The 22,356-nt window shown below is 37.0% G+C and overlaps 2 protein-coding genes across 3 annotated transcripts; one reads left to right on the top strand and one right to left on the bottom strand.

Annotated features, from left to right (window-relative positions):
- Positions 1–730: 730 nt before the first annotated feature.
- On the bottom strand, positions 731–7,179 carry LOC132285453 (uncharacterized). The gene is made up of 4 exons (XM_059787647.1): positions 6,694–7,179; positions 4,115–4,311; positions 3,430–3,684; positions 731–1,920 (listed from the first exon to the last, which is right to left on the bottom strand). Exons 1-4 carry the CDS (start codon positions 6,873–6,875, stop codon positions 968–970), a joined length of 1,587 nt encoding a protein of 528 aa, XP_059643630.1. The 5' UTR covers positions 6,876–7,179; the 3' UTR covers positions 731–967.
- A 1,298-nt stretch (positions 7,180–8,477) lies between these two features.
- On the top strand, positions 8,478–21,716 carry LOC132284968 (L10-interacting MYB domain-containing protein-like). 2 transcript variants are annotated; one of them, XM_059787112.1, is made up of 7 exons: positions 8,478–8,759; positions 9,970–10,323; positions 10,520–10,674; positions 19,251–19,605; positions 19,686–19,898; positions 20,242–20,595; positions 21,075–21,716. In XM_059787112.1, exons 2-7 carry the CDS (start codon positions 9,991–9,993, stop codon positions 21,615–21,617), a joined length of 1,953 nt encoding a protein of 650 aa, XP_059643095.1. In that variant the 5' UTR covers positions 8,478–8,759; positions 9,970–9,990; the 3' UTR covers positions 21,618–21,716. The 2 variants fall into 2 exon arrangements, with proteins under 2 accessions (XP_059643095.1, XP_059643096.1); XM_059787113.1 differs by lacking the exon at positions 8,478–8,759 and having other exon boundaries at positions 10,191–10,323; positions 10,520–10,669.
- The last annotated feature ends 640 nt before the right edge of the window (positions 21,717–22,356 follow it).

Raw genomic sequence — 22,356 nt, 5'->3', positions numbered from 1 at the left:
GATAATCAACATTGCATATAGAACCAAAATGAGGCTGCTTGGATGCCCTCCTTAATAATGCTTGTAGGATGCATGAGAACGTTGAGCAGGGTAAGCTTGTCAGTGAAAAACTTCTGTACTTGGATCTAAAGGTAGTGGCAAACTTAATGTGCTCCTTGCAAGTATCTAGGTTAAAAAGAGATGGGTTGATCCAAAAACTTGTACTGAAGTGTTGAATTAAAATAATCTTGCTGTTAAAGTTGGATGACTATGCACCGGACCCTCCCAGTTGATTACAAATGAACACTTGGACTGAAGAAAAGGAGCACCTGATGCTTGGGGTTGAATCAGCCTTTCATCATATAAGATCAAAACCTCCAAAAAAAACTGAGATGGAAAACAAATCACACAACAACATCCATGCTAGCAGCGAACTGAGAAAGAATATATCTAGTTAAATAATGGACACACCATAAGACTCTTTTTTATAAATACCAAACAAATACTCTAAAAAGAGCCATCACATGAAATTCCTCCACTCCAAGATCCCTGTTTAATGGCAAATAAATGCTATCAGAAGATTTATTTAAGTGTCTATCCCCTACTACCTGCCTAATCTGCTGAAAGCAATTAGCAAAAAGCCATCAGCTTCATTTTCCATAATTGCAGATTGCAATTGACAATAAAACACATTAGATTTATATAGATTGACATGACTTGCATGAATATAACTTGCGTGACAATTCCCAAGCAGATGTTCCACTGAGAATGCACAATGGAAGGACTCACTTTAACAAAGCCCCAATAGTTGGGACTAGATTGCATTAGAATTCAAAGCCAGAACCCAGCATTGAAGCTGTTTTGTAGTTCACCAAGTTGGATTGTGGCAAAGTTACAAAAGTGATTTAATTACATGTAATGATTACATTGAAAACTATGTTGGGTATCTTTCTATATTTCAATGAGCTACAACTCCAGGATTTGTTGCTCAAGATTGTTGCCCAGCAATTGCCCCTAGTAACTTGCTGAGTATTAGTTTCACAGGGACTTCTGTTACAGTAGAAAGACTGTCTTTTGGTTTCAGTGGCCTGTCTGTCATGCAGATCTGCCTAGCAGATTGAGGACCGCCCCCTTTTCCACCAGGTATCTCTTCAGTGGCAAATGAAGCGCGTGTTTTCATTTTCTGGTTAGACATGCCAATCATCTTCATCGGCTTCCTTGGGAACTCCTGTGCTCGGGATAAACTTTTTTCCATTACTTTAGAACTTGAATGGCCGGAATCCAGACAAGCTTTTGCAAATTTATCATCCTCAAAAGTGGAAGGATGAGGATGTGGGGCATAACAGACAGGAGTCCTTTTAGAAGTTTTCCATACTTGTGGAAGCATTGTAGTCCTGTCATTGTCAAACTTGTGGCCAATATCATCATCTTTAGGTAGTAGAATCTCTGAAGCACCGTCTTCTGATGCTTCTATATTGATTGGGTGCCCTATTATTGCATTTCCATTTAATCTACTAACTAGAGAAACCAGAGGGGCATTCTCTCCTCCATAGCTTGGTTGGACTGTCAAATCCACATCTATCAATGTTGTATCCAAACTGTTATGATGACCAATATAGACTGGATCAGAGCATTTATTGCCATGGTCTTCCAAGTAACCAACTCTGGGAGCTGACTGAGACAGTGAATTGGCTGACCCAATCATGCTTTTCTCTGATTTGGTGTCAAATGCAGTTCCATTTCTGAACTCGACATAACTCTTTCCATCAACCACATCTCCAAGCCTTTTGGGTAGACTGCAGCTGTTTAATGTGTGTTTGAGCTTCCAATTCTGAATGCCAACATCAGCTATGTCCTGGTCGTTATGAGAAAAGTCAAACAAGTATTTGACTTCATAATGCTTGTTGCAGTTCATGTTTTTAGGTTGCCCATCATAATCATCTGAAATTTTCAGTTTAGTTGCTCTTAGTATAGCAGGATCAATATGATCAAACAGCATGTACAATTATAACTCCTGTGAAGGTCAAAACTATTCAAAAACTCCACATGATTATAAGAAAATTTGACAGCCAAAGAACGCAAAGAATTCATTGTCTAATTCTGTGATGTGTACTAATTGATGATAAAAGAATTGTTACATATCCAACAGAACAGAAAAGTTGGTGATATAAATTGTATAGAGACAATATGCGGCAATTACTATGGTTCAGTTTAGCATTGTGGCAGTACCAGTTAGGACTTCCCAACAGCAATTGCCAGATGTGCTTATGCACAGCTCCAAGTTTATTTTTTTCCTCTTTAATCTTTTTAGTCCAGTTCTGTAGCTGCCTTCCTGGATAAACAGCAGTCTGCCTGTGAAACAAGCAACTTGACTCTGAAGCTTCCACAGCAAGTTATTTTGGACTACAATCCTAGAAGAATATGTAATTGAAGTGCCCTTACCAATGCCAAAGCCCTTATTTGTGTCACAGACATGATATTACTCAAGGATATGATGTGAATTAACTGAGGTTATGGCTCTGCATAGAGCTGAAGGGTGAAATAAGATCTATGTAGCCTACCTCAAATAGTTGGAAAAAGGCTTTGTTTAGATGAATTGAGTAGAGGGATGATATTACTCAAAATTATACTTGAAAATGCAGACTTTGAACTGCAAAATGCAAACCATGTGCAAATATTCTAAATAGAGTTGAACTTGAGATCATCAGCACAACAGAACATAAGAATCTAAGATGTAACATGCAAAAATCAGCTGAAGTACACATGGTACTGAGTATTATTTTTTTGCAGTTGTATTCAAATATATATTAGGGACAACTACATAATTTCTATATAACAACTCCCTCTATCTAGAGCTATGGCTGTCTCCTGAAATAGAACAGAAGTTATTGACATTGTGGAACTTAAAAACTTCCATCCTTTTTCTACAAAATGTTCATAAAGAATCACAAAAAACAATGAGCAAAGAAGATAAGACGAGAAAACAACAAAAGGAAAAGGTGACCTTGCTTATTAGGCCATGCGCATCTGCACTCTATGAAAGTGGCATGTTTTTGCCCCAGGTACCTATTACTAATGCAGTATCTTCGCCAAGAAACAAGCGAAAGGCAAGTTACCTGCCCAGTGTTACTGTAAAATAGGCCATCAGTAATACATATAATTGTTCTTTTCTTTCCTGAAAATTAGGCCATCAATGATATGGCAACAGTTCGAGTTAAATCTTTTTTATGGATATAGAACTCATAAAACAAGTATACGACTAAATTGATTGCAATACTGTATAGAATTTTGGATGCACAACCTCATCTAGAATGATAGTAATGCCCCAACATGCAGCAGAAACCTAATTTTGAAATTCTACTATCAGCTAAGGTGCACAAACCTGGCTTCCTCAAGAAAATGGAAGTACTAGATTAATGTGATGTTAATACATAATACGAGATTGTTAACCTGAAAGTCGTGTCACCCCTTTGTTTCCCTCTGCATCTTGATAATCACTCCCAGAAGAATCAGACTCTGCTGAACTGGAAGAAGTGTTTTCTTCAGCTTGATCAGAATGAAGAGAAAAGCTGCCCATTTCATACTGGGAGGATGAAACCTGTAGAGGTTCAGGAACTATCTGCTTTACGTAATTTTTTGATTCAGCTGGCAAGTAAACACATCTGCTTCTCTTCGCTCGGAAAATAGTTTCAGCCCACTCCTCTCCTGATGTAAATATAGAAACATCAGTACCAAGAGACTTAAGAAACTGGTAAATGTTTGCTACTCCATAATACTTGAAAAGGAAAATGGCATTTTCAGATAGTAAGATCTCCAGAAACACTCAGAAGCAACAACAGATAACTTTGGTTCTTAAATAGCAATCCTGGGCCCATAATCTTGCAAACCCCCAATCTGAGGCTTGACTTTAGAATTATCATCCTTCTGGCTCAGTTGCTTTCCCTGTTTTGCTTTTGCCATATGTGAAGGGCAGCCTGCCCTTATCCTCGATGGAGAAATATAATGTTTGACAAAATATATAAATAATGCTTTGTCAAGCAAAAAATTTCCACTACCATTTCACAAACAAAGATATGGTCCATCTATTTTCTCAAACAACAAAGAAACTCATTGGCAGAACACTTAGAAGAAATACCTGGTTCTTTACGCTTCTTCCATGGTTCTTGCTTCTCAAGCTCAAGAGCATGAAGAATAGCATCTTCTAGAAGTGCATATTGCATAATTTTCTTTGAAGAGTTGGCCTGGGAGGATTCAGCCTTTTCAATACAAGCATCAAACTCACCACAACGAAATGCTTTTACACGCTTAGATTGCTCTAGATTGTACCAATCCCTAAAATGTTGATGATAACCATATTATTATTTTAAATTTTGAAAGAGAGAATTTATATAAAAAGGAAACAGAAAATGTGGGGTTTTATGGCAGGAAAGATTTGCTCAAGTGTAACAAGCCTAAAGGAAACAGAACCCCTTGATAATATTCTGAAGCAACTATATTACAAGAATATCAAGCACCTTTTAAATGGTATTTATCTCTGTAAACACATCTCATTAACAGAGAATTCTTAATGTGCCTCCTGATCCCGAAGCAAATTAATTACTTCCACAACATGAGGTCATGCATTGAGGTTTCCAATAACATTTCTAAAACCCAGTCCCTTTTTCAATCCCTACCTCAAATCAAGCTTGGGAAGAATAAAATTAAAGAGTTCCACAATAGCAGCAAGATTTGATACTGATTCAGCACATGGATTCACATTTGTGGCAACAGATGTATGTCTTTTCTTTTGCTTATGATTCTTATTGGGAGGCTGGCAGCAAGAGTGATCGGTGCATCATTTCAAATAACAAAAATGTCCACCTCTTGGTATCGGATACAAAGCATTCAATTCAATGATGATTTCATCTACATATCTTTCCAAATTCCTATGCTATGAGGATCCTTGGCCAATGACACAATGATATGTGCACATGAAATCACATACCCATCTTTCTTGTACGAAGAAAAAAGTCAAACATCCATTAGCCATGTGAGTTTCTATCAGGAAGGTGCCTAATCAAATCACGCAAGGAACAATTGTCAAACAATGAGGCTTTCATATTCCCTATCATTTTGTTGGGGAGGAAGTAGTTGCAACCTCTAAGGTGGGATTTCTAAAATTCCTGCCAGGTTCAGCTAAGTCTTTTTACCAATAAGATTAAAGAAGATTTATAATTCCTAATTGCACTGGAAAATGATTAAATGAATGGGAAATAAAAGACTGTAGAGGACTAAAGGAGCAAGGTCCAAACCTGTGACCATCTGATAAAATCATCCAAATAATTAACTGACAAACTCAAGGATTTTCACTTTATCTTCTCTGAACATGTTATAAGACACATGTGCACTCACTGGATAGCAGCACCAAGAATTGCTCCACTGATTCTAACATCAGAGTTGAAGGTTTTTGAGTTAAACAAACGGTTTGTCATTTTCTCGTTCACTTTCTCTTGCATGGGGAGTTCCTTATAACATTTTCAAGAACCATTATGATTCCGACAATAATTTATTAATTGAGATTTCAAAAGGAACTCCCAACCAAAACAAAAACTCAAAATTCATCGTTTTGGGCTCTCAATGGTGTTTCGATGTACCAACAGAGGTTTCAAAGAAAGGCAACTTTCAATGAGAGTGTGCTAGGTGAAACATGGGCTGAAAAGTTGCACAAAGATGGTGTTAAAGAAGTTGTTACCATGGACAATGACTCGTTTGTCTTACACTTTTAAGAATGACTTTTAGTTAGAGAATATTATCGATGATGGGTCATCTTATGTATCAAAAAAATGTTACCTAGGTGTCAAATTAATGATCACCATGAAACCTGCTAAACTATTATTTACATCACTTGAGATTGTCTGTTACATTATTAATTATTCCCAATGCCTAATAAGATGACAATTCTGTTTTCAGCTTTTGATATTGCCCTATTTGCCAACAACAACAAAAACAGTTTAAAAACTAAAGGAAATGTTAGTATACAAATTGACAAAAACCAAAAGAAACATTCACAGATCAGTAGACCAAAAACAAGGCATAATTTCATATGATATTACCACCGCTAAAACAATAACAAAATAATAATAATAAACGAGCATCTAATAAAATCATAAAAGCATGTGAATATATCAAGATAGATGCACATGCAAGCCAGCTAACTTCACAGCTCAATACAACAACACTATAAAAAATGACAGAAAAAAGGATAAAAAAACTAATAATATAAATACACAAAAGCCAGAAACTGTAATTCTCTGTTTGGTTGTGAAGAAAATATCACAAAACAATGAAAAAATCAATTTCAATCCCCCCGCCCCCCGAAGAAAAAAAAAAAAAAAAAAATCCCATTTTCTAAAGCCCAAAAACAATCCAGAACAAGATAAGGCTTATATCTCCATAACATACCCTTTCCAAAACATCAAACAAGATAAGGCTTATATCTCCATAACATACCCTTTCCAAAACATCAACCAGACAGAGATTTAACCAATACACGCATATAGACACATACCTCATACATATATATATATATATATATAATCCTACACACACATATATGTATACCATACATCTTTAGTTTATGCCTTTTCCACTGTTTTTTCAGCAACCAAATAGATATTTAACAAATACAAGCACATATACACATATCTTATATAAAGTAAATAGACAACAACTTACAAATTGGCATAGCCTCTCCCGAGAAGTCTGATTGGAGTTCCGACTCTGGAGTGAACAAAATGAAAAGATGAAAGCTCATTGGGACCCACAACTCTCCCTGGCCACCAGGACCCGTTCTTCCTCTGAACCCACACAATCGTCCCTACACTACAATCGACCTCCGATATCCCCATGAACCCCATATATATCTCACTCTCTCTCTAAAATGCAAATTGAAGGTGGCTGTTATGAGGAATCACTGGGAAAACTCAGCTTCAGACGAAACAGGGAGAGAAACCGCCATTAGGGTTTCGATTGCTAGGGTTTTAGCTGTTGGGGGGTTCGTGGTGTGCTCTGTGCTCTTTTTTTGATTTTTTTTTCCTTGTGTGCTCTGTACTGGGGTATATGCAGACAGAGCCATCCTGGCGCTTCATTATCTGATTTTTGAATGGTACGACCGTTTGCTTTTTGTTTTCTTCTGTGATATATATTGGGTCGTGTCAGATTCGAAATGTAAACCCAATCTTTATCGGCCTGCAAAGTGTTACATCGGCAACACTCTACTCAACACTTATATTAGGCCGCGTTACAGCAACTAGTTTGGGCTGATATGGGCTCCAATTCAGGCCCAATACCACCCAGCAACTTTTGAGCTCGAGCTAGACCCGTCTGGTATGAGCCTAAATCCCTATAACCCTATCAAGGGCCCAAGCTTTTTGGGGCATCCTTGGAATTTGATGATTGGTGGATTGGAGCACTCAATTTGACTGTAAATTCATTTCGACATATCCTATCTTCCTCAAATTTATTTATTTTTTTTTTTAAAAAAATTTCTTTGTTTTTTTTCCACTCACATTATCCGGCTAGCTCCTCAAAAGGGCCTCAAAGGGATTGTATTCACATCCGAATCCCCTCTCCCTAATTTGCTATTCCCTCTTTTTTTTTTCAAACCTTCCCAGATTTACATTTTACTATTAAAAATGCGTCTCAATATAACATGAGAAGCCGTTATTTATAGGGCTTCGGGGGAGCCTTGGATTCCTTTAGGATAAGGAAAGAGCAAGTTGCTGCTGAAAACCATGTGCAATGACTGAATTGAAGTGATTGAAAGATGGCTGTTGACATCCATATATTCTGAGAGTAGAACTGCAATTTGCCATGCGTATTTAAAGATATATATATATTAATTTAAAGTTTGCAAACAAAACACATAGCCTAACTAGCATTGAATTAATTTTTAAGATTTATTCCACAAAACTTTCCGAAATGATAAAAAATATGTATTACCCTCAAATAAGGGTGTACAGGTATTTGGTTCAAATCGTGATTCAATTCATCTATACAAATTCGTTCAGTTTTAAAGTCAAATCGATTAGAATTAATTTTGAATGAACCGGTTCAATTACTATTAGAAAAAACCCAAAAAAAAAAAAATCAACCAGAAACCGATTCTGCATAGTGCATGCATATATTTACTAGCCTTTGTATGATTGGTACGCTGCTGTATACTTACTATACTATATCTACTCTTCTTCTTTGAAAAAAATAAAAATAAAATCTTTAGTCTAATAAGTGAAGCCATTCTTCTCTTTATTTCCCTGATCTTAACAAGAAATAACCTAATTTAGATTCCAACCTTATTGTTTTGGATTTGTTATTTTACTGCACGGTTAGTTGGTAAAAAAAAGTTAACATACGGCTCGTATTTATGGTCGTATTTACTGATTCGTAGGAAAAAAATTTAATTACGACTCGTAATTAAATAGCTAAAACTATGTATGTTAAGCCAAAGCCAATATACTGTGTGTACGTGTGAAATTTATCGATTCCATTTCAACTGCAACCGATCCTCGTAATAAACCCTTTTACATTCCGTTTCCCCCTGGCAAGTCTTTCTCTCCCCTCGTTGTCTCCAAACGCTTTCTATGCATGTAATTTGTTTCTATTGCAACACTCTATTTTCTACGAAATCCCTCTGTTTTTTCTCAGCATAAAATTTCAGAGAATTCCTTTTCCTCCATCAACGGAAATTTAATTTCCACTTTGATTACTCCGGAAAACTAACAGATCAAACTTTCGTACACAAGGTAAGCAATCACATCTTCTCTGGATTGCGAATGATCTTTTTCCAGAAGAAAATCCGATTCTAGGTTGGAAAAATGTAGATACTTTGTTATTGTTCTTATTTTATTTCCGATTATATGACACAGGATCAAATTGGTTCATTCCGCTCTAGTCATGCAAATGTATACATATACATAAATATATGTATGTGTGATATGTTACAAATATTATAAAAACTGCTACATTTAATGGTTTTTTTGTATTCATTTCATACTTTTTTTTCTTTCTTTCTTTTTTTTCAGCTAGAAAATATATTATATAGCTATGCTTTAGCTGTTGATTCATGCTTGTGATTGCCCAATTAGAATTGGGTTTATGCTAATTTGCCTCGCCAATAGCATTGGTGGGTTTAAGTCTGTCTTTAGCATTTGAAAATGTATAAAATGCATCCAGTATATTTTTGATAAATGGTTGTAGAGTACTTATTCGGTAGGGAAATAGTAAGTCTGTACACATCATATCATGATTCATGGTAGCCCAGAAAATTTATGTTTATTTGCTCAGATTTTCCCTACCAATTTTACTAATTTTATAAAACTTTTGGTCTAAATTTATAACCAAATAACTAAAAAAATAGTAGGACATCCATCTCTTTGGAATTTTTTCCTGAAAGGGATAAAAAGCGTCGTAGAGTGGCTGATATTTTAGCCATTATGTATCATGGGTTTGATTATTGTCAATTGTGGATTAAATTGTTTGCTAGAACCATTGGTGGAATTGTTTTAAAGGTTCAATTAGCCAAAAAAAAGTTATAAAGGATATAACTTAGAAGAGGTGTATCTCTTATTGCACTTCAAGCTATTTTCAACGGAGTTTATTTCCTTTGCCCACAAAAAGTGAGAATATGTGATGATAAAAAGCTATAAAAACGGAAACTTGATGAACTATTTTGATTTGAGCATATTTGCACCACAAACTACACACACCCCCAAATAAGTTACTTAATTTTTCTCAGAACTCTTGAATCATCTAAATATTTTATGTGCTGTGATTGTTATTTACATAAAAATGAGAAGTAATTATTATCAGCTACTTTACCTTCCTTGCTTGAGCAAACACATGAATTTGTGTTACATATGTAGATTGATTCGATTGCTGCAGTTGATTAATAGCTGCGCATTTTCAACTTTCCCCGTGTTATATTCTTATAATTAATTTACAATTAAATGACAGGACTTTTCAACTGTTGAAGGCATGGATAACCAAGGCTATTCTAGTGGTGATCGTCCGAGGACTACTTGGACGGTAGCAATGGACAGTTACTTTGTTGACATTATGCTTGAACAAGTACATAAGGGGTTTAAACATCGCAGCTCATTTACCAGGAATGCTTGGGATGATATGGTCTCCTTGATAAATAAGAAATTTGGGTTACAACTTGAGAAGGAGATTTTGCAGAATCGATCAAAAAAATTTAAGCAGCAGTACAATACTAGTAAGGTTCTTCTTCAGCATGATGGGTTTAATTGGGATGAAACAAGACAAATGATAGTTGCTGATGATAATATATGGGATGATTATCTTAAGGTGAACTTAGGGGTTCCATTTCCCAGTACTATATTGTTTTCACTTAGTTTTATCTGTTATGTATTATATAAGCTTCATATGTACATTTTCTGAGTGTGATGTTAAAAGATGTGGACCTTAATCAATGGGTTTATTCTGGTTTTAAACATATTATATCAATCGATAAATGCCAACAGCTTACATATCTAATGTGTAGGCACACCCTGAAGCGAAATCAATCAGGACTAGAAGTATTCCACATTACAATAATTTCTGTGTGATATATGGAGAAGAACCTGTTGGTCAAGTTGTACAGTTTTCCAATGACACAACAGTCCTATCTCTTGATGACAAGGATCCATGTGGGGTAAGGTATAGCAAACTGAAATCCTTGTAAATTTCATAATGTAAGTAGATCATTTATAGAAGATGTCATTTTTCATGTTTCCTAGCATTTGAAATGAATCTATTTGTATTTCTGAGAAGGAAGAAAATTTCATGTGACTGCTTTATTTGAAAGCAGCTTTTAATGAGCTATCCCAAAGTTCAACAATTAAAGGTAGACGCCTCATTCAGTGCATTCTTTTTCCTTGAAGTGTAAACTCTCCATTCAATTTCAGATAAAGATTACGGTGCACACACTCCCATTTTGTTGAACATTTGGACTGCACACTGATCTCTTCTTCTCTTTACCACCATATTATAGATAACTTTACCATTATATCTAAGTAAGGTCCAACTATCTTGTCCTTTCCTGAAGCCATTTCTTCTTATTATAATTTTGTTGCTCCTGATGTTTTTGAGAGTTAGGATGGTTTTTATTGATGGAAAGAATCTGGAAATAGACAGAGATTAAATTTTATTCTCACTTAGGGGTTCTTGGATTCTTTTTTTAATTTATTTTTTGTTACTGATACTGTCACTCTAACTTACTTTCTTATTTTTTAATCCAAACTTTTAGCTATAAAATCTTTTTAATGTATTTCATCATCATCATCCTTGCCTTTATCCCACATGGATGGGATCGGCCACAAGAATTCTCTTTTTCCATTCTTTTTTGTTATACATCATGTCTTCTGTTTGATTTAATTTTTTAAAATTGTTTTCAATTACTTCATTCCACGTAAGCTTTGGTTGGCCTCTTTGTCCCTTACCATCTGTTAACAACCATCTACTCTAAATGCTTAAGTTTTTAGAGAGGGTGTAACTTTAATATTTAAATCCTTCAACACGCCCCCTCACATGTGTTGTCTTTTGGTTCAACACATGTTTTAATTTTAATTAACAAGGTGATGGTGAGGTTTAAACACTGGACATTTCCTGCTCTAATACCACGTTAATCACCATCTACTCTTAAAGCTTAAGCTGTAAGAGTGGATGTAACTTTAATATTTAAATCGTTAAACACCATTTAGGCAAACAACTCTTCCTCTTTTAATTGGCGTATCATCGGATTGAATATGGCCATACCACCTAATTTTACTTTATCTAAATTTTATCATTTATAGGCTCCATACCTAATGTTCCCCACGTTCATTATTTATCTTATCTCTTCTATTTACTCCCATCATCCAACATAGCTACCTCATTTTTATTACATGAGTGCATTATACTTGTGTCTTTTTCAACATGCAACACTTTGCGCCACACAATATTGTTGGCCTAATAACCATTCTAAAGAATTTTTCTTTTAATTTATTGTTATTTGTTTGTCACAAAGGATACCATTGGCTTGCCTCCATTTTGTCCACCCTGCTCCAATCCTACTTACTACATCACCATCTATTTCCCCATCTTTTTGTAACATTGATCCTAGGTAATGAAAATAGTTATTTGAGTAACTCTTTGGTCTTGACTTGTAACATTTTCATCATCATCGTTTGCTACTTTATCAAATTTATATTCAATATATTAGGTTTTAGCTTTACTAATTTTTAGGCTTCTTGTTTCTAATACCTTCCTCCATATTTCTAATTTCGATGCTAAGGCTTCCTTAGAAGTATCTATTAATGCTATGTCAACCTCAAATAACATACACTATGGAAAGAAATTGTTCATCCTTTTAGACATTCGGTAAGGGCCATAATCTCCCATGTCCTATTTCAGTGGTTCATCCTTTAGTGTACTCTACTATTAGGGATATTAACTCCCTCCAACCCACTCAATGGTTGGCTATTGTTGAGAGTTAAATCCCTCTGTCATCACACACAGTGGAAGCGTTATCACATCACATCACATCAACACGAACATATATAGAGATGACAATTATACACATCCACATACAACACAATATTTTACATAGTTCACCCAACTCTAAGGCTATGTCCATGGAGAGAAAGATTTCACTATTTTGTCTCAAGGAAGAAAATATACTACCAGATGTCAAAACCCCACTCACTAACTCATCATCTCTTTTGAGGCTCGAGAATTACATATACTCTCCCCTCTTCTCACAACACTAACCCTTAAACCCTTTACATCTTTACTCTCTTCTGTCTCTCAATCTCTACCTCTCAACCCATCTCTGTCTTCCAACCCGATTCCTTGTTGAACAAGAATTCCCCAACTTGCCTACAAGGAGTTACCATATCAATCTTCAACTCTAAAATAGCAGCCTAATATGCTGCAACTTTCTTCCCAAATCTTCAGCCTTGCTCCTCAACTCTTCGTGCTTCTAAAACGAAAAAGGAAACGGTCTCCCACACATGGCAAGTGCAACCGGATCCACTTCTTTGAATCATTGTTTTGACCATTCTGCCCAAGTGCAACCGGTTCCATTAAATGGTTCACCCAACTCTAGAGCTACTCCATAGAGAGAGAGATTTCACATTATGTATCAAGGAAGAGAATACACAGCCAAATGTCCCACTCACTTACTCATTGTTTCTTTTGAGGCTACATTTATGCACTCGGGAATTACATATGTTCTTCCCTCTCTTCACAACACTAACCCTTAAACCCTTTACATCTTTACTCTCTTCTCTCTCTCAATTTCTACCTCTCAACCCATCTCTATTTATAAAGTCTTCAAACCCAATTCCTTGTTGGACTCAATTTCCATAACTTGCCTATTAGGAGTCACCGTATAAATATTCAACTCTAAAATAGCATCCTAATATTCTGCAACTTCCTTCCCAAATCTTCAGCTTTGCTCCTCAAGTCTTCGGTCTTCTAAAACGGAAAAGGAAACGGTCTCGCACACATATCTGTGGAAAAATACGAGTTAGTATCCTTGATTAGTGGTAGGTTAGCACTAGAATTGTATAAATATTTGTTTCCTAGAGTTTAGGGATTTGTGTAAATATTTGTTTCCTAAAGTTTAGAGATTTGATTGATAGAGAATCAGGGATTCCTGATTATAGGGTTTTCAAAATTTAGTTAGTTACTGATTTTTCTCTCTGTAATTTCTTATATATAGCCCAACAGAGGCTCTTGTAAAAATTATCAGATTCAATATAATTGAATTCATTTCACGACATGGTATTAGAGCCGTAAGGCTTGGATTTCCTGGGAAAAAAAAAAATTCAGCGGTTCTTTTTTTTTTTTTTTTTGTTCAAGCCTTCATAGCCAATTTTCTCTGTGACTCGCCTTCATCGCAGCCATTTTCTGGCAATTTCTTTTGCCAATTTTCGCATAACTCTTTTGTCCGGCCTTCATAGCCGATTGTTGAAGAATGTCAGAAACTATGGTTCAACCTTCCCAATCACCCGAGGAAGAGCAGGTTCAGCGCTCCACAAGTGAACTGCAGAATATTCAACTGGCGTACCGACTTAATGGAAGAAACTACTTGAAATGGTCTCAATTGTTTCGAACTTTTCTGAAAGGAAAAGGGAAATTAAGTCACTTGCTGGGAATGGACCAAAGAAAGGTGATGCAGGTTTTGAAGCGTGGGACGAGGAGTACTCAATGGTTATGTCCTAGTTGTGGAATTCCATGACACCCGAAATCAGCGATAAATGCATGTTCCTACCAACTGCGAAGGCCATCTAGGACGCTCTCAACCAGACTTACTCCAAGGTTTGTGATGTGGCACAAGTATACGAGATCAAGACAAAGACAGCGTCTACAAAACAGGGGAACAAGTCCGTGACTGAGTATGCCAATTTTCTGCAAAACCAGTGGCAAGAACTAGATTACTACCGGGTGATTGATTTGAAGTGCAGCGAATGCGCTGTAATTATCAAAAATTTCATTGAAAAAGATGAGTTTATGATTTTCTCGCTGGCCTAAACTCTGAATTTGATCAAGTTAGAATTCAAATTTTGGGCAAGGAGGAAGTACCATCTCTTAATGAGGTGATTTCATTGATTCGGGCTGAAGAGAGTCGAAGAGGAATCATGCTTGAACCTCAGTTGATTGATAGCTCAGCACTCGTAGTCTCTGGTGACAACAAGCGGGGTTTCACTCTAGAACAACCGCAAAATGCTGAACATGGAAAGGTGGAATTATCAAAGGGGGCAAACCGAGATAATCTCTGGTATACATACTGTAAAAAGTCGCGACATACCAGGGATCGTTGCTGGAAATTACACGGGAGACCACCCACATCCAACCGAGAATGGGAAAACAAAGGAGGACAGCAGCAACGACAACAAGGAGAAGCCCATATGACCTCACAGGTGGGTCAAGACCAAGCAAAAGAATATGGAGGATTCGACGGTGAAGAAATAGAGAAGTTAAGAAACCTGCTGGGAACCCTTGAGAAACCATCTTCTGGTGCTTGTTCTTTAGCCCTCTCAGGTGAGTCTTTATTCTCCCTTGGATTAAATGTTTCTTATAAATTGTTTGTGGATTCGTGGATCATAGACTCGGGAGCCACAGACCACATGACACATGCCTCAAACCAGTTCAACACTTATACCCCATGTCCTAGCAATAGAGAAATCACTGTTGCTGATGGAAACACAACCACGGTTGCTGGTGTTAGAGATATCCATATCACCCCTAGTCTTGTTCTTAAAAAATGTTCTACATGTTCCTAAATTGTCCGCTAACCTTGTTTCCATTCAAAAGCTTACTAGAGACTTACATTGTCATGTTACGTTTTATCCCTCTTACTGTGAATTTCAGGACCAGGATTCGGGGAGGAGGATTGGACGTGCTAAGGAAAAGGAAGGACTCTACTACCTTGAGACACCGAGCCTTCCAAGTATGATCAGGACAAATTTATCCTCTTCGTTTCTCGCTTCTTCCAATAAAGATGTCATATGGTTGCATCATTTTCGTCTCGGACATCTTTCTTTTGCAATTCTAAAAATCATGTTTCCTTCTTTGTTTAAGGGATTAAATATTGGGACATTTCATTGTGATATTTGTGAGTATGCAAAACACACTCGTGCAGCTTTTCCCATTAGCAATAAAAGAAGTTCCTCCCCTTTCTATTTAATTCACAGTGATATATGGGGACCCTCCACAGTCCCAAATGTTTCTGGTTCACGGTGGTTTGTGTCCTTTATCGATGATTGCACTAGAGTCTTTTGGATATTTTTACTCAAAAACAAATCAGATGTGAGTAATATCTTTCTCAATTTCCATACAATGATCCGCAATCAGTTTGGTACCAAAATAAAGAGGTTTAGGTCTGATAATGCGAGGGATTACTTCAATCAAGTCTTGTCACCCTTCTTTCAAAAGGAAGGAATTATTCATGAGTCATCTTGCATTAATACTCCACAACAAAACGGAGTAGCCGAAAGGAAAAAACGGTCATCTTCTAAACACTACTAGAGCACTCTTATTTCATCAAAATGTACCAAAACACTATTGGGGGGAAGCAGTGCTTACATCTGCCTACATCATAAACAGACTTCCTTCACGGGTTTTAGGGTCAAGAAGTCCAATGGAAGCCCTTTCTAAATTCTACCCCGACCTTAGTGCCACAAACAACCTTACCCCTAGGATATTTGGGTGCACTTCGTTTGTTCATGTCCATAGCAACAACCGGGGCAAATTAGATCCTAGAGCCATTAAGTGTGTGTTTGTAGGATATTCGTCCACACAAAAAGGTTACAAATGTTTTCATCCTCCTACCAGGAAACTTTATATCTCAGCTGATGTCACATTTGCAGAAGGGAAACCGTATTTTATTGAACCTTATCTTCAGGGGGAGTCATCTATCATGGAAGATAAGGATTTTTTCCAGCTCGCTTTACCGTCTTTGCCTCGTTTACCATCTCTCTTACCTGTATCAAACACTCTAATCCAACTCAGTACCTGAGCCCGAATCTCCTGTTTTGTCACCTATGTCTCCTGTGAAGGATAATATGACTCTTGATCACGTATGGTATGGGAAAGGGAGGGTGTACTCGAGGAAGCAAGGTCCAACTCCTGATCTGGTGCAGGCCCAAACCTCCAACCTGACTCCTAAGAATGAGGTAACGGTATTTGAACCTACTCCACTTATAGAACACCAGCTTTCTGGACCTCAAATAACTGACCAAGATTTGCCCATAGCCGTGAGGAAAGGAACTCGAGAGTGTACCAAACAACCATTATGCCCTCTATCTCATTATGTATCCTTAAAGAAATTCTCACCAGCCTATAGGAGTTTTCTCACGAGTCTAAATGAAATCTCTATTCCAAACACTTTATCTTCTTTTTTTTTTATAAGTACTATTCCAAACACTTTATCTGAAGCATTATCCAATGAAGAATGGAGGAAAGCAATGAGAGTTGAGATGGACGCATTGGAAAAAAATGGGACGTGGAAGGTGGTTGATCTACCAAAAGAAAAGAAGGCAGTAGGGTGTAAGTGGGTTTTTACCTTGCAATATAAGGCTGATGGATCATTAGAGTGCTACAAAGCAAGGCTAGTTGCTAAGGGGTACACTCAGACATATGGAGTTGATTACCAAGAGACCTTTGCTCCAGTTGCAAAAATGAACACTGCGAGGATCTTGTTGTCATTAGCAGCCAATTTTAATTGGGAATTATAGCAATACAATGTGAAGAACGCCTTTCTACATGGTGACCTGGAAGACGAAATCTATATGAGCATCCCGCCAAGATTTGGAGGAGTTGAAGAGAACAAGGTATGCAAGTTAAGGAAGGCCTTATACGGTTTAAAACAATCGCCCCGTGCCTGGTTTGGGAGATTTACTTAGGTGATGTTAGCTACAGGATACAAGCAGAGTCAGGGAGATCACACTCTTTTCATCAAACACTCAGTTTCAAGGAAAGTCACGGCCTTAATAGTCTATGTGGACGACATAATTATGACTGGAATGATGAGAAGGAGAAGCAAGCCTTGAAACAATGTTTGATCAAAGAATTCGAGATAAAAGATTTGGGGAGATTGAAGTATTTTCTAGGGATAGAAGTGGCTCATTCTAGACAAGGTATCTTCATCTCGTAGCAAAAGTATGTCACCGATCTTCTTAAGGAAACAGGAATGCTCGCAAGCAAACCAGCTGCAACACCTATAGAGCCGAACCATAGAATTGGAGAAGCTATTGGAGATCAAGCAGTAGATAGAGAGATATACCAGAGATTAGTTGGAAAACTCATTTATCTTGCCCACACCCGGCCGGACATAGCATATTCTGTTAGCGTCATCAGCCAATTCATGCATGACCCCAAGGAGATTCATCTTCAAGCTGCCTACTGTATGCTTCATTATTTGAAAGCTAATCCTGGGAAGGGGATAATGTTCAAGAGAAACTCTACGCTTATCCTTGAAGCCTACACAGATGCAGATTACGCAGGGTCCCCTATGGATCGGAGGTCTACTTCAGGTTATTGTACATTCCTTGGAGGCAATTTGGTAACATGGCGAAGCAAGAAGCAAAATGTTGTAGCCCGGTCAAGTGCAAAATCCGAGTTTAGAGCAATGGCACAAGGTGTCTGTGAGTTGTTATGGCTGAAGATTATACTGGAAGTCTTGAAGATTAAATGGAGTGGGCCAATGAGACTCTACTGTGACAATAAATCAGCAATCAACATTGCGCATAATCCAGTGCAACACGACCGAACTAAGCACATCGAGATAGACAGGCATTTTATCAAGGAAAAACTAGAAAGCGGATTAATTTGCACACTATACGTTCCCACGGGAGGTCAAATGGCAGATGTTCTTACAAAGGGGCTCAACCATGTTATCTTCCAAGAAATTATTTCCAAGCTAGGAATGGTTGACACCTATTCACCAGCTTAAGGGGGAGTGTGGAAAAATACGAGTTAGTCTCCTTGATTAGTGGTAGGTTAGCACTAGAATTGTGTAAATATTTGTTTCCTAGAGTTTAGGGATTTGATTGATAGAGAATCAGGGATTCCTGATTATAGGGTTTTCAAAATTTAGTTAGTTGATGATTTTTCTCTCTGTAATTTCTTATATATAGCCCAACAGAGGCTCTTGTAAAAATTAACAGATTCAATATAATTGAATTCATTTCACCACAATATCATATAAGTGCAACCGGTTCCACTTCTTTGAATCATTGTTCCGACCATTCTGCCCAAGCGCAACCGGTTCCATTTAAGCGGAACCAGCTCCACTTTTCCAGAATGGGATTCTTCACCAGAATTTGAGCCACAACTCTAACATCTACCACGGAAAGCAAAATAGTGCGTAGAGTAAATAGCATTTCTCCAGCCTTAAACCTAAGCAGCTGTCAAAAAGGTGGCAGCTACATGTAATTCCATATGTTTCTCATAAAATGAGGCAGCATCGTAATTTTCCCTATTTAAATTAATGATACTTTACGGTATTGGTATATAACCTCTGTCCTGTCTTTGTTCTTATAATTTTTTCTAACATAAATCAGTTTTAACTATTTGTCTGGTTACTTATTTTACAGAATAAGCTTGTTCTTTCAAGTGCACTGAAAATAGAAATTAAAATATCCTTTTTTCTGAACATCAGGAAAAATCAATTATTTTCCATTTGTCTTCAGATTCCTCAGAAATACACATCAGGAACAAGTGCATAAATTATTTATTTGTTCCCACAGGCCGTCACAAGTTGTAGAATGGATGGAGAAACAAGGCCCAAATAGCAGTGATCGCTTGCGCACTACTTGGACACCAACAATGGATCGATATTTCATTGAGATTATGATAGAACAGGTCCAGAAAGGTCACAAGAATAATACTATATTTCGGAAAAAAGCATGGAAGAATATGGTTACTTTGTTCAATATGGAATTTGAATTAGGTGTGGAGAAGGATGTTCTGAAGAACCGCCTGAAGAAACTAAGGACGAGGTATTTTACTCTGAAGTCTCTTCTTGAACATGGTGAATTTTGCTGGGATGAGACCAGGCAAATGGTGACGGCAGATGATCAAGTCTGGGATGATTATATCAAGGTGAATTTACTCTAAAAAAATACTAATTATTAGTCTGTTGATTTTACACGTTGCCATTAGCTAACATCTATTATGTTAAGGCCCATCCTGAAGCACGAGCTTACAGAACCACAACTGTCCCTGATTTTGCAAATCTTTCCATTATATTTGGAAATGAAAATTCGAAAGGAAGAAATAATGGCTTAGATCACACTGTTGAATTTACTAATGGAATGCATGAAGGAAAGATTGGTGGAGAGTCTGGAGGTTCACAATCTGCAACCATATCTGCTGCTCATGGAGATCAATGTGGGGTAAGGTGATAAAACCCAATATTTTGTGTCATTATCAAAAAAAAATAAAAAAATAAAAAAAATCAGTGATTCCATTATAATGGCATTCAAAGTGCATTGCTTTCCGCACACTGAAATTCGTTCTCAGCTTCTCTGAATGATGTCCTTGATTCTTGAATTTTTTTAGTTCATTGTGAAGTTTGGCATCCTATCTTTTTACATGATATTATCTTAATTGAACCTTGGATTTTGAAATATTTATCACACCAAATTATTCTTGAAGCAATAAAGTGTTCATTATGAAGCCTATTAAGAGCAGTAAGATTTTTTGTGCTATTTAGTTACTGATTATATCCATTGGCAGTCTTCTCAACTTGTGGAGGGAGTGGATAACAGAGAAACCCCTACTACTGAACGTTCAAAGACTAACTGGAAACCTCCTATGGATCGCTATTTCATTGAGATCATGTTAGAGGAAATTCATCGAGGTAATACTAGTGGAACTTCATTTCGGAAAGAAGCATGGACACATATGCTTGACTTGTTAAATTCAAAATTCGGGTTACAATTGGACAAGGAAACTTTGAGAGTTCGGTTCAGAAAATTGAGGATGCAGTACAATGCTGTGAAGATTCTATTAGACCATGGTGGATTTCACTGGGATGAAACACGACAAATGGTGGTGGCAAGTGACATTGTATGGGATAACTATCTCAAGGTACTCTTTATAATCGTTTCATTTGTACTTCATACAGAAAATTATTTCGCCACCAAATGCCCCTCTAAGTGAAAGACAGTGTTGTCCCAGCTGAACCCTGTTATTTTTACTCAAGTTAAAGAGGTTTTTTCATCTTCTTTTTGGTGGGGGTTTCGGGGTTGGGGGATTTTGATTACTACAAGAGTATTATTTTTAGAACAATACTTAAGTCCTCACTAGTGAGGATCTACACCATCCTCACTAGTGATGTGGACTAATAATAAATCACCATCTATGTGATGTGGTAAGTGGGTATTTACCCATCATATTAAATTTAGAAATTAAAGATGATATGTATATTTATTATTGGTTCACATCATTAGTGAGGATGGTGTAGATCCTCACTAGTGAGGACCTAAGCATTGCTCTTATTTTTATCCAGAAAAGGTTCCCGAATTGTTAACCATTACTTTCCTGATCCTTTACAAACTTACTTGCAGGCACATCCTGAAGCACAGGCTTATAGAACTAAAACATTGCCATGCTATAATGATATGAGTGTGATATTTAGGAACTCTAGTGCTGATGGAGGACATAGCTTTTCAGGTCATAATTTGGACTTCAATGACACATCAGGAAAGAAAATTGTTGCATTTGGTGATCCTGTTGATATCCAAGAATCATCATCCCATTCAGGTGGAGGTGTAGATACTTCTAATCAACTTGGAAAACGGCCTTTTGTCGATCCATCAAATTCCCATGATTCTAGGAAAGCACGAAGGAGCACTGACGAGCGTATGGTGGATGCTCTTCGCCAGATGGCTTTTGCAGTCACGTCATTGGCAAATAATAAGAAAGAGAATCAGAGCTCTATTTCTTTTGAACAAGTCGTCAATGCGCTCAAAGCTGTACCAGATATAGATGAAGATCTATTTCTGGATGCTTGTGATCTTTTGGAGGATGAACAGAAGGCAAAGATGTTTTTGGCTTTGGATGTTACCATCCGAAAGAAATGGTTAATGAGAAAGCTTCGTCCACAATAGGATCAATGTGTAATCCCTCTCTATTAATGGTGGATCGGTATTCTCTTAGCCACCACAATCTGATACTTGAATATCTATACTAATGGAAGTTATTTGATCCTCAAGCTTTCTATATCATGCATGTTGCTACTTACTGAACTTTGTGTGATGCATTCTGGCGCGTTTTACCATCTATTTTATTTATTTATTTGTGGCACAAATTTTTACTGATCCAGAAAAGAACTCAGATTTATTGAAGCTGGAACTCAGATTTTTACTGATCTATTTTTTTACAATTTTAGAGGTTGAGATCCTTAACAAGAGAATACTCCTTATCAGCTTCTTACTCTCAACCAAGTTTGTGCTTGGAAATACACCCTTTTTTTTATTTTTTATCAAAACCCCAGATATAAACATTCCTGGTTCATATGGTTTTCAAAGAACCGTTTCTTTCAGGAAATTCCTGCATGGTTCCTTGATTGGTGGGCACAATTTGATCCTGAACCAGCAATTTTACCTTACCCTCTCAGAAGAGCTCACAAAGCTTACGAGCATCTTCTCGATAATAGCTGTTCTCAATATGATGATTCTTTTATGAAATTTATGGCAAAATTTGCTATTCTATGGATAATAGCTTGGCAATATGTGGTTGACGATTCAAATAATTATGCTCCAATTTTGTGTAGGCAAATGGCCTCAAAATGGTGGTCAAGATTTGACTTCTCCAATATATCTGTAGAAGAAATTCAGAAAATGGTTG

This window comes from Cornus florida, unplaced genomic scaffold (genome assembly GCF_030987335.1).
Source record: "Cornus florida cultivar Cherokee Brave unplaced genomic scaffold, ASM3098733v1 CherokeeBrave_3.0.0_Hap2_Chr11, whole genome shotgun sequence".
NCBI classification, from domain to species: domain Eukaryota; kingdom Viridiplantae; phylum Streptophyta; class Magnoliopsida; order Cornales; family Cornaceae; genus Cornus; species Cornus florida.
The sequence above is the reverse complement of the archived record's forward strand: the minus strand, read 5'-3'. Positions and strand labels throughout refer to the sequence as shown.

Coding starts and splice junctions, on each gene's coding strand:
- LOC132285453 (XM_059787647.1), bottom strand. CDS start 6,875: ATGGGGTTCATGGGGATATCGGAGGTCGATTGTAGTGTAGGGACGATT. Junction 4,312..6,693: donor GGGAGAGGCTATGCCAATTT/GTAAGTTGTTGT, acceptor TCAACATTTTAG/GGATTGGTACAATCTAGAGC. Junction 1,921..3,429: donor AGGGGTGACACGACTTTCAG/GTTAACAATCTC, acceptor TGAAAATTTCAG/ATGATTATGATGGGCAACCT.
- LOC132284968 (XM_059787112.1), top strand. CDS start 9,991: ATGGATAACCAAGGCTATTCTAGTGGTGATCGTCCGAGGACTACTTGG. Junction 10,324..10,519: donor TATGGGATGATTATCTTAAG/GTGAACTTAGGG, acceptor TCTAATGTGTAG/GCACACCCTGAAGCGAAATC. Junction 19,606..19,685: donor TCTGGGATGATTATATCAAG/GTGAATTTACTC, acceptor TATTATGTTAAG/GCCCATCCTGAAGCACGAGC.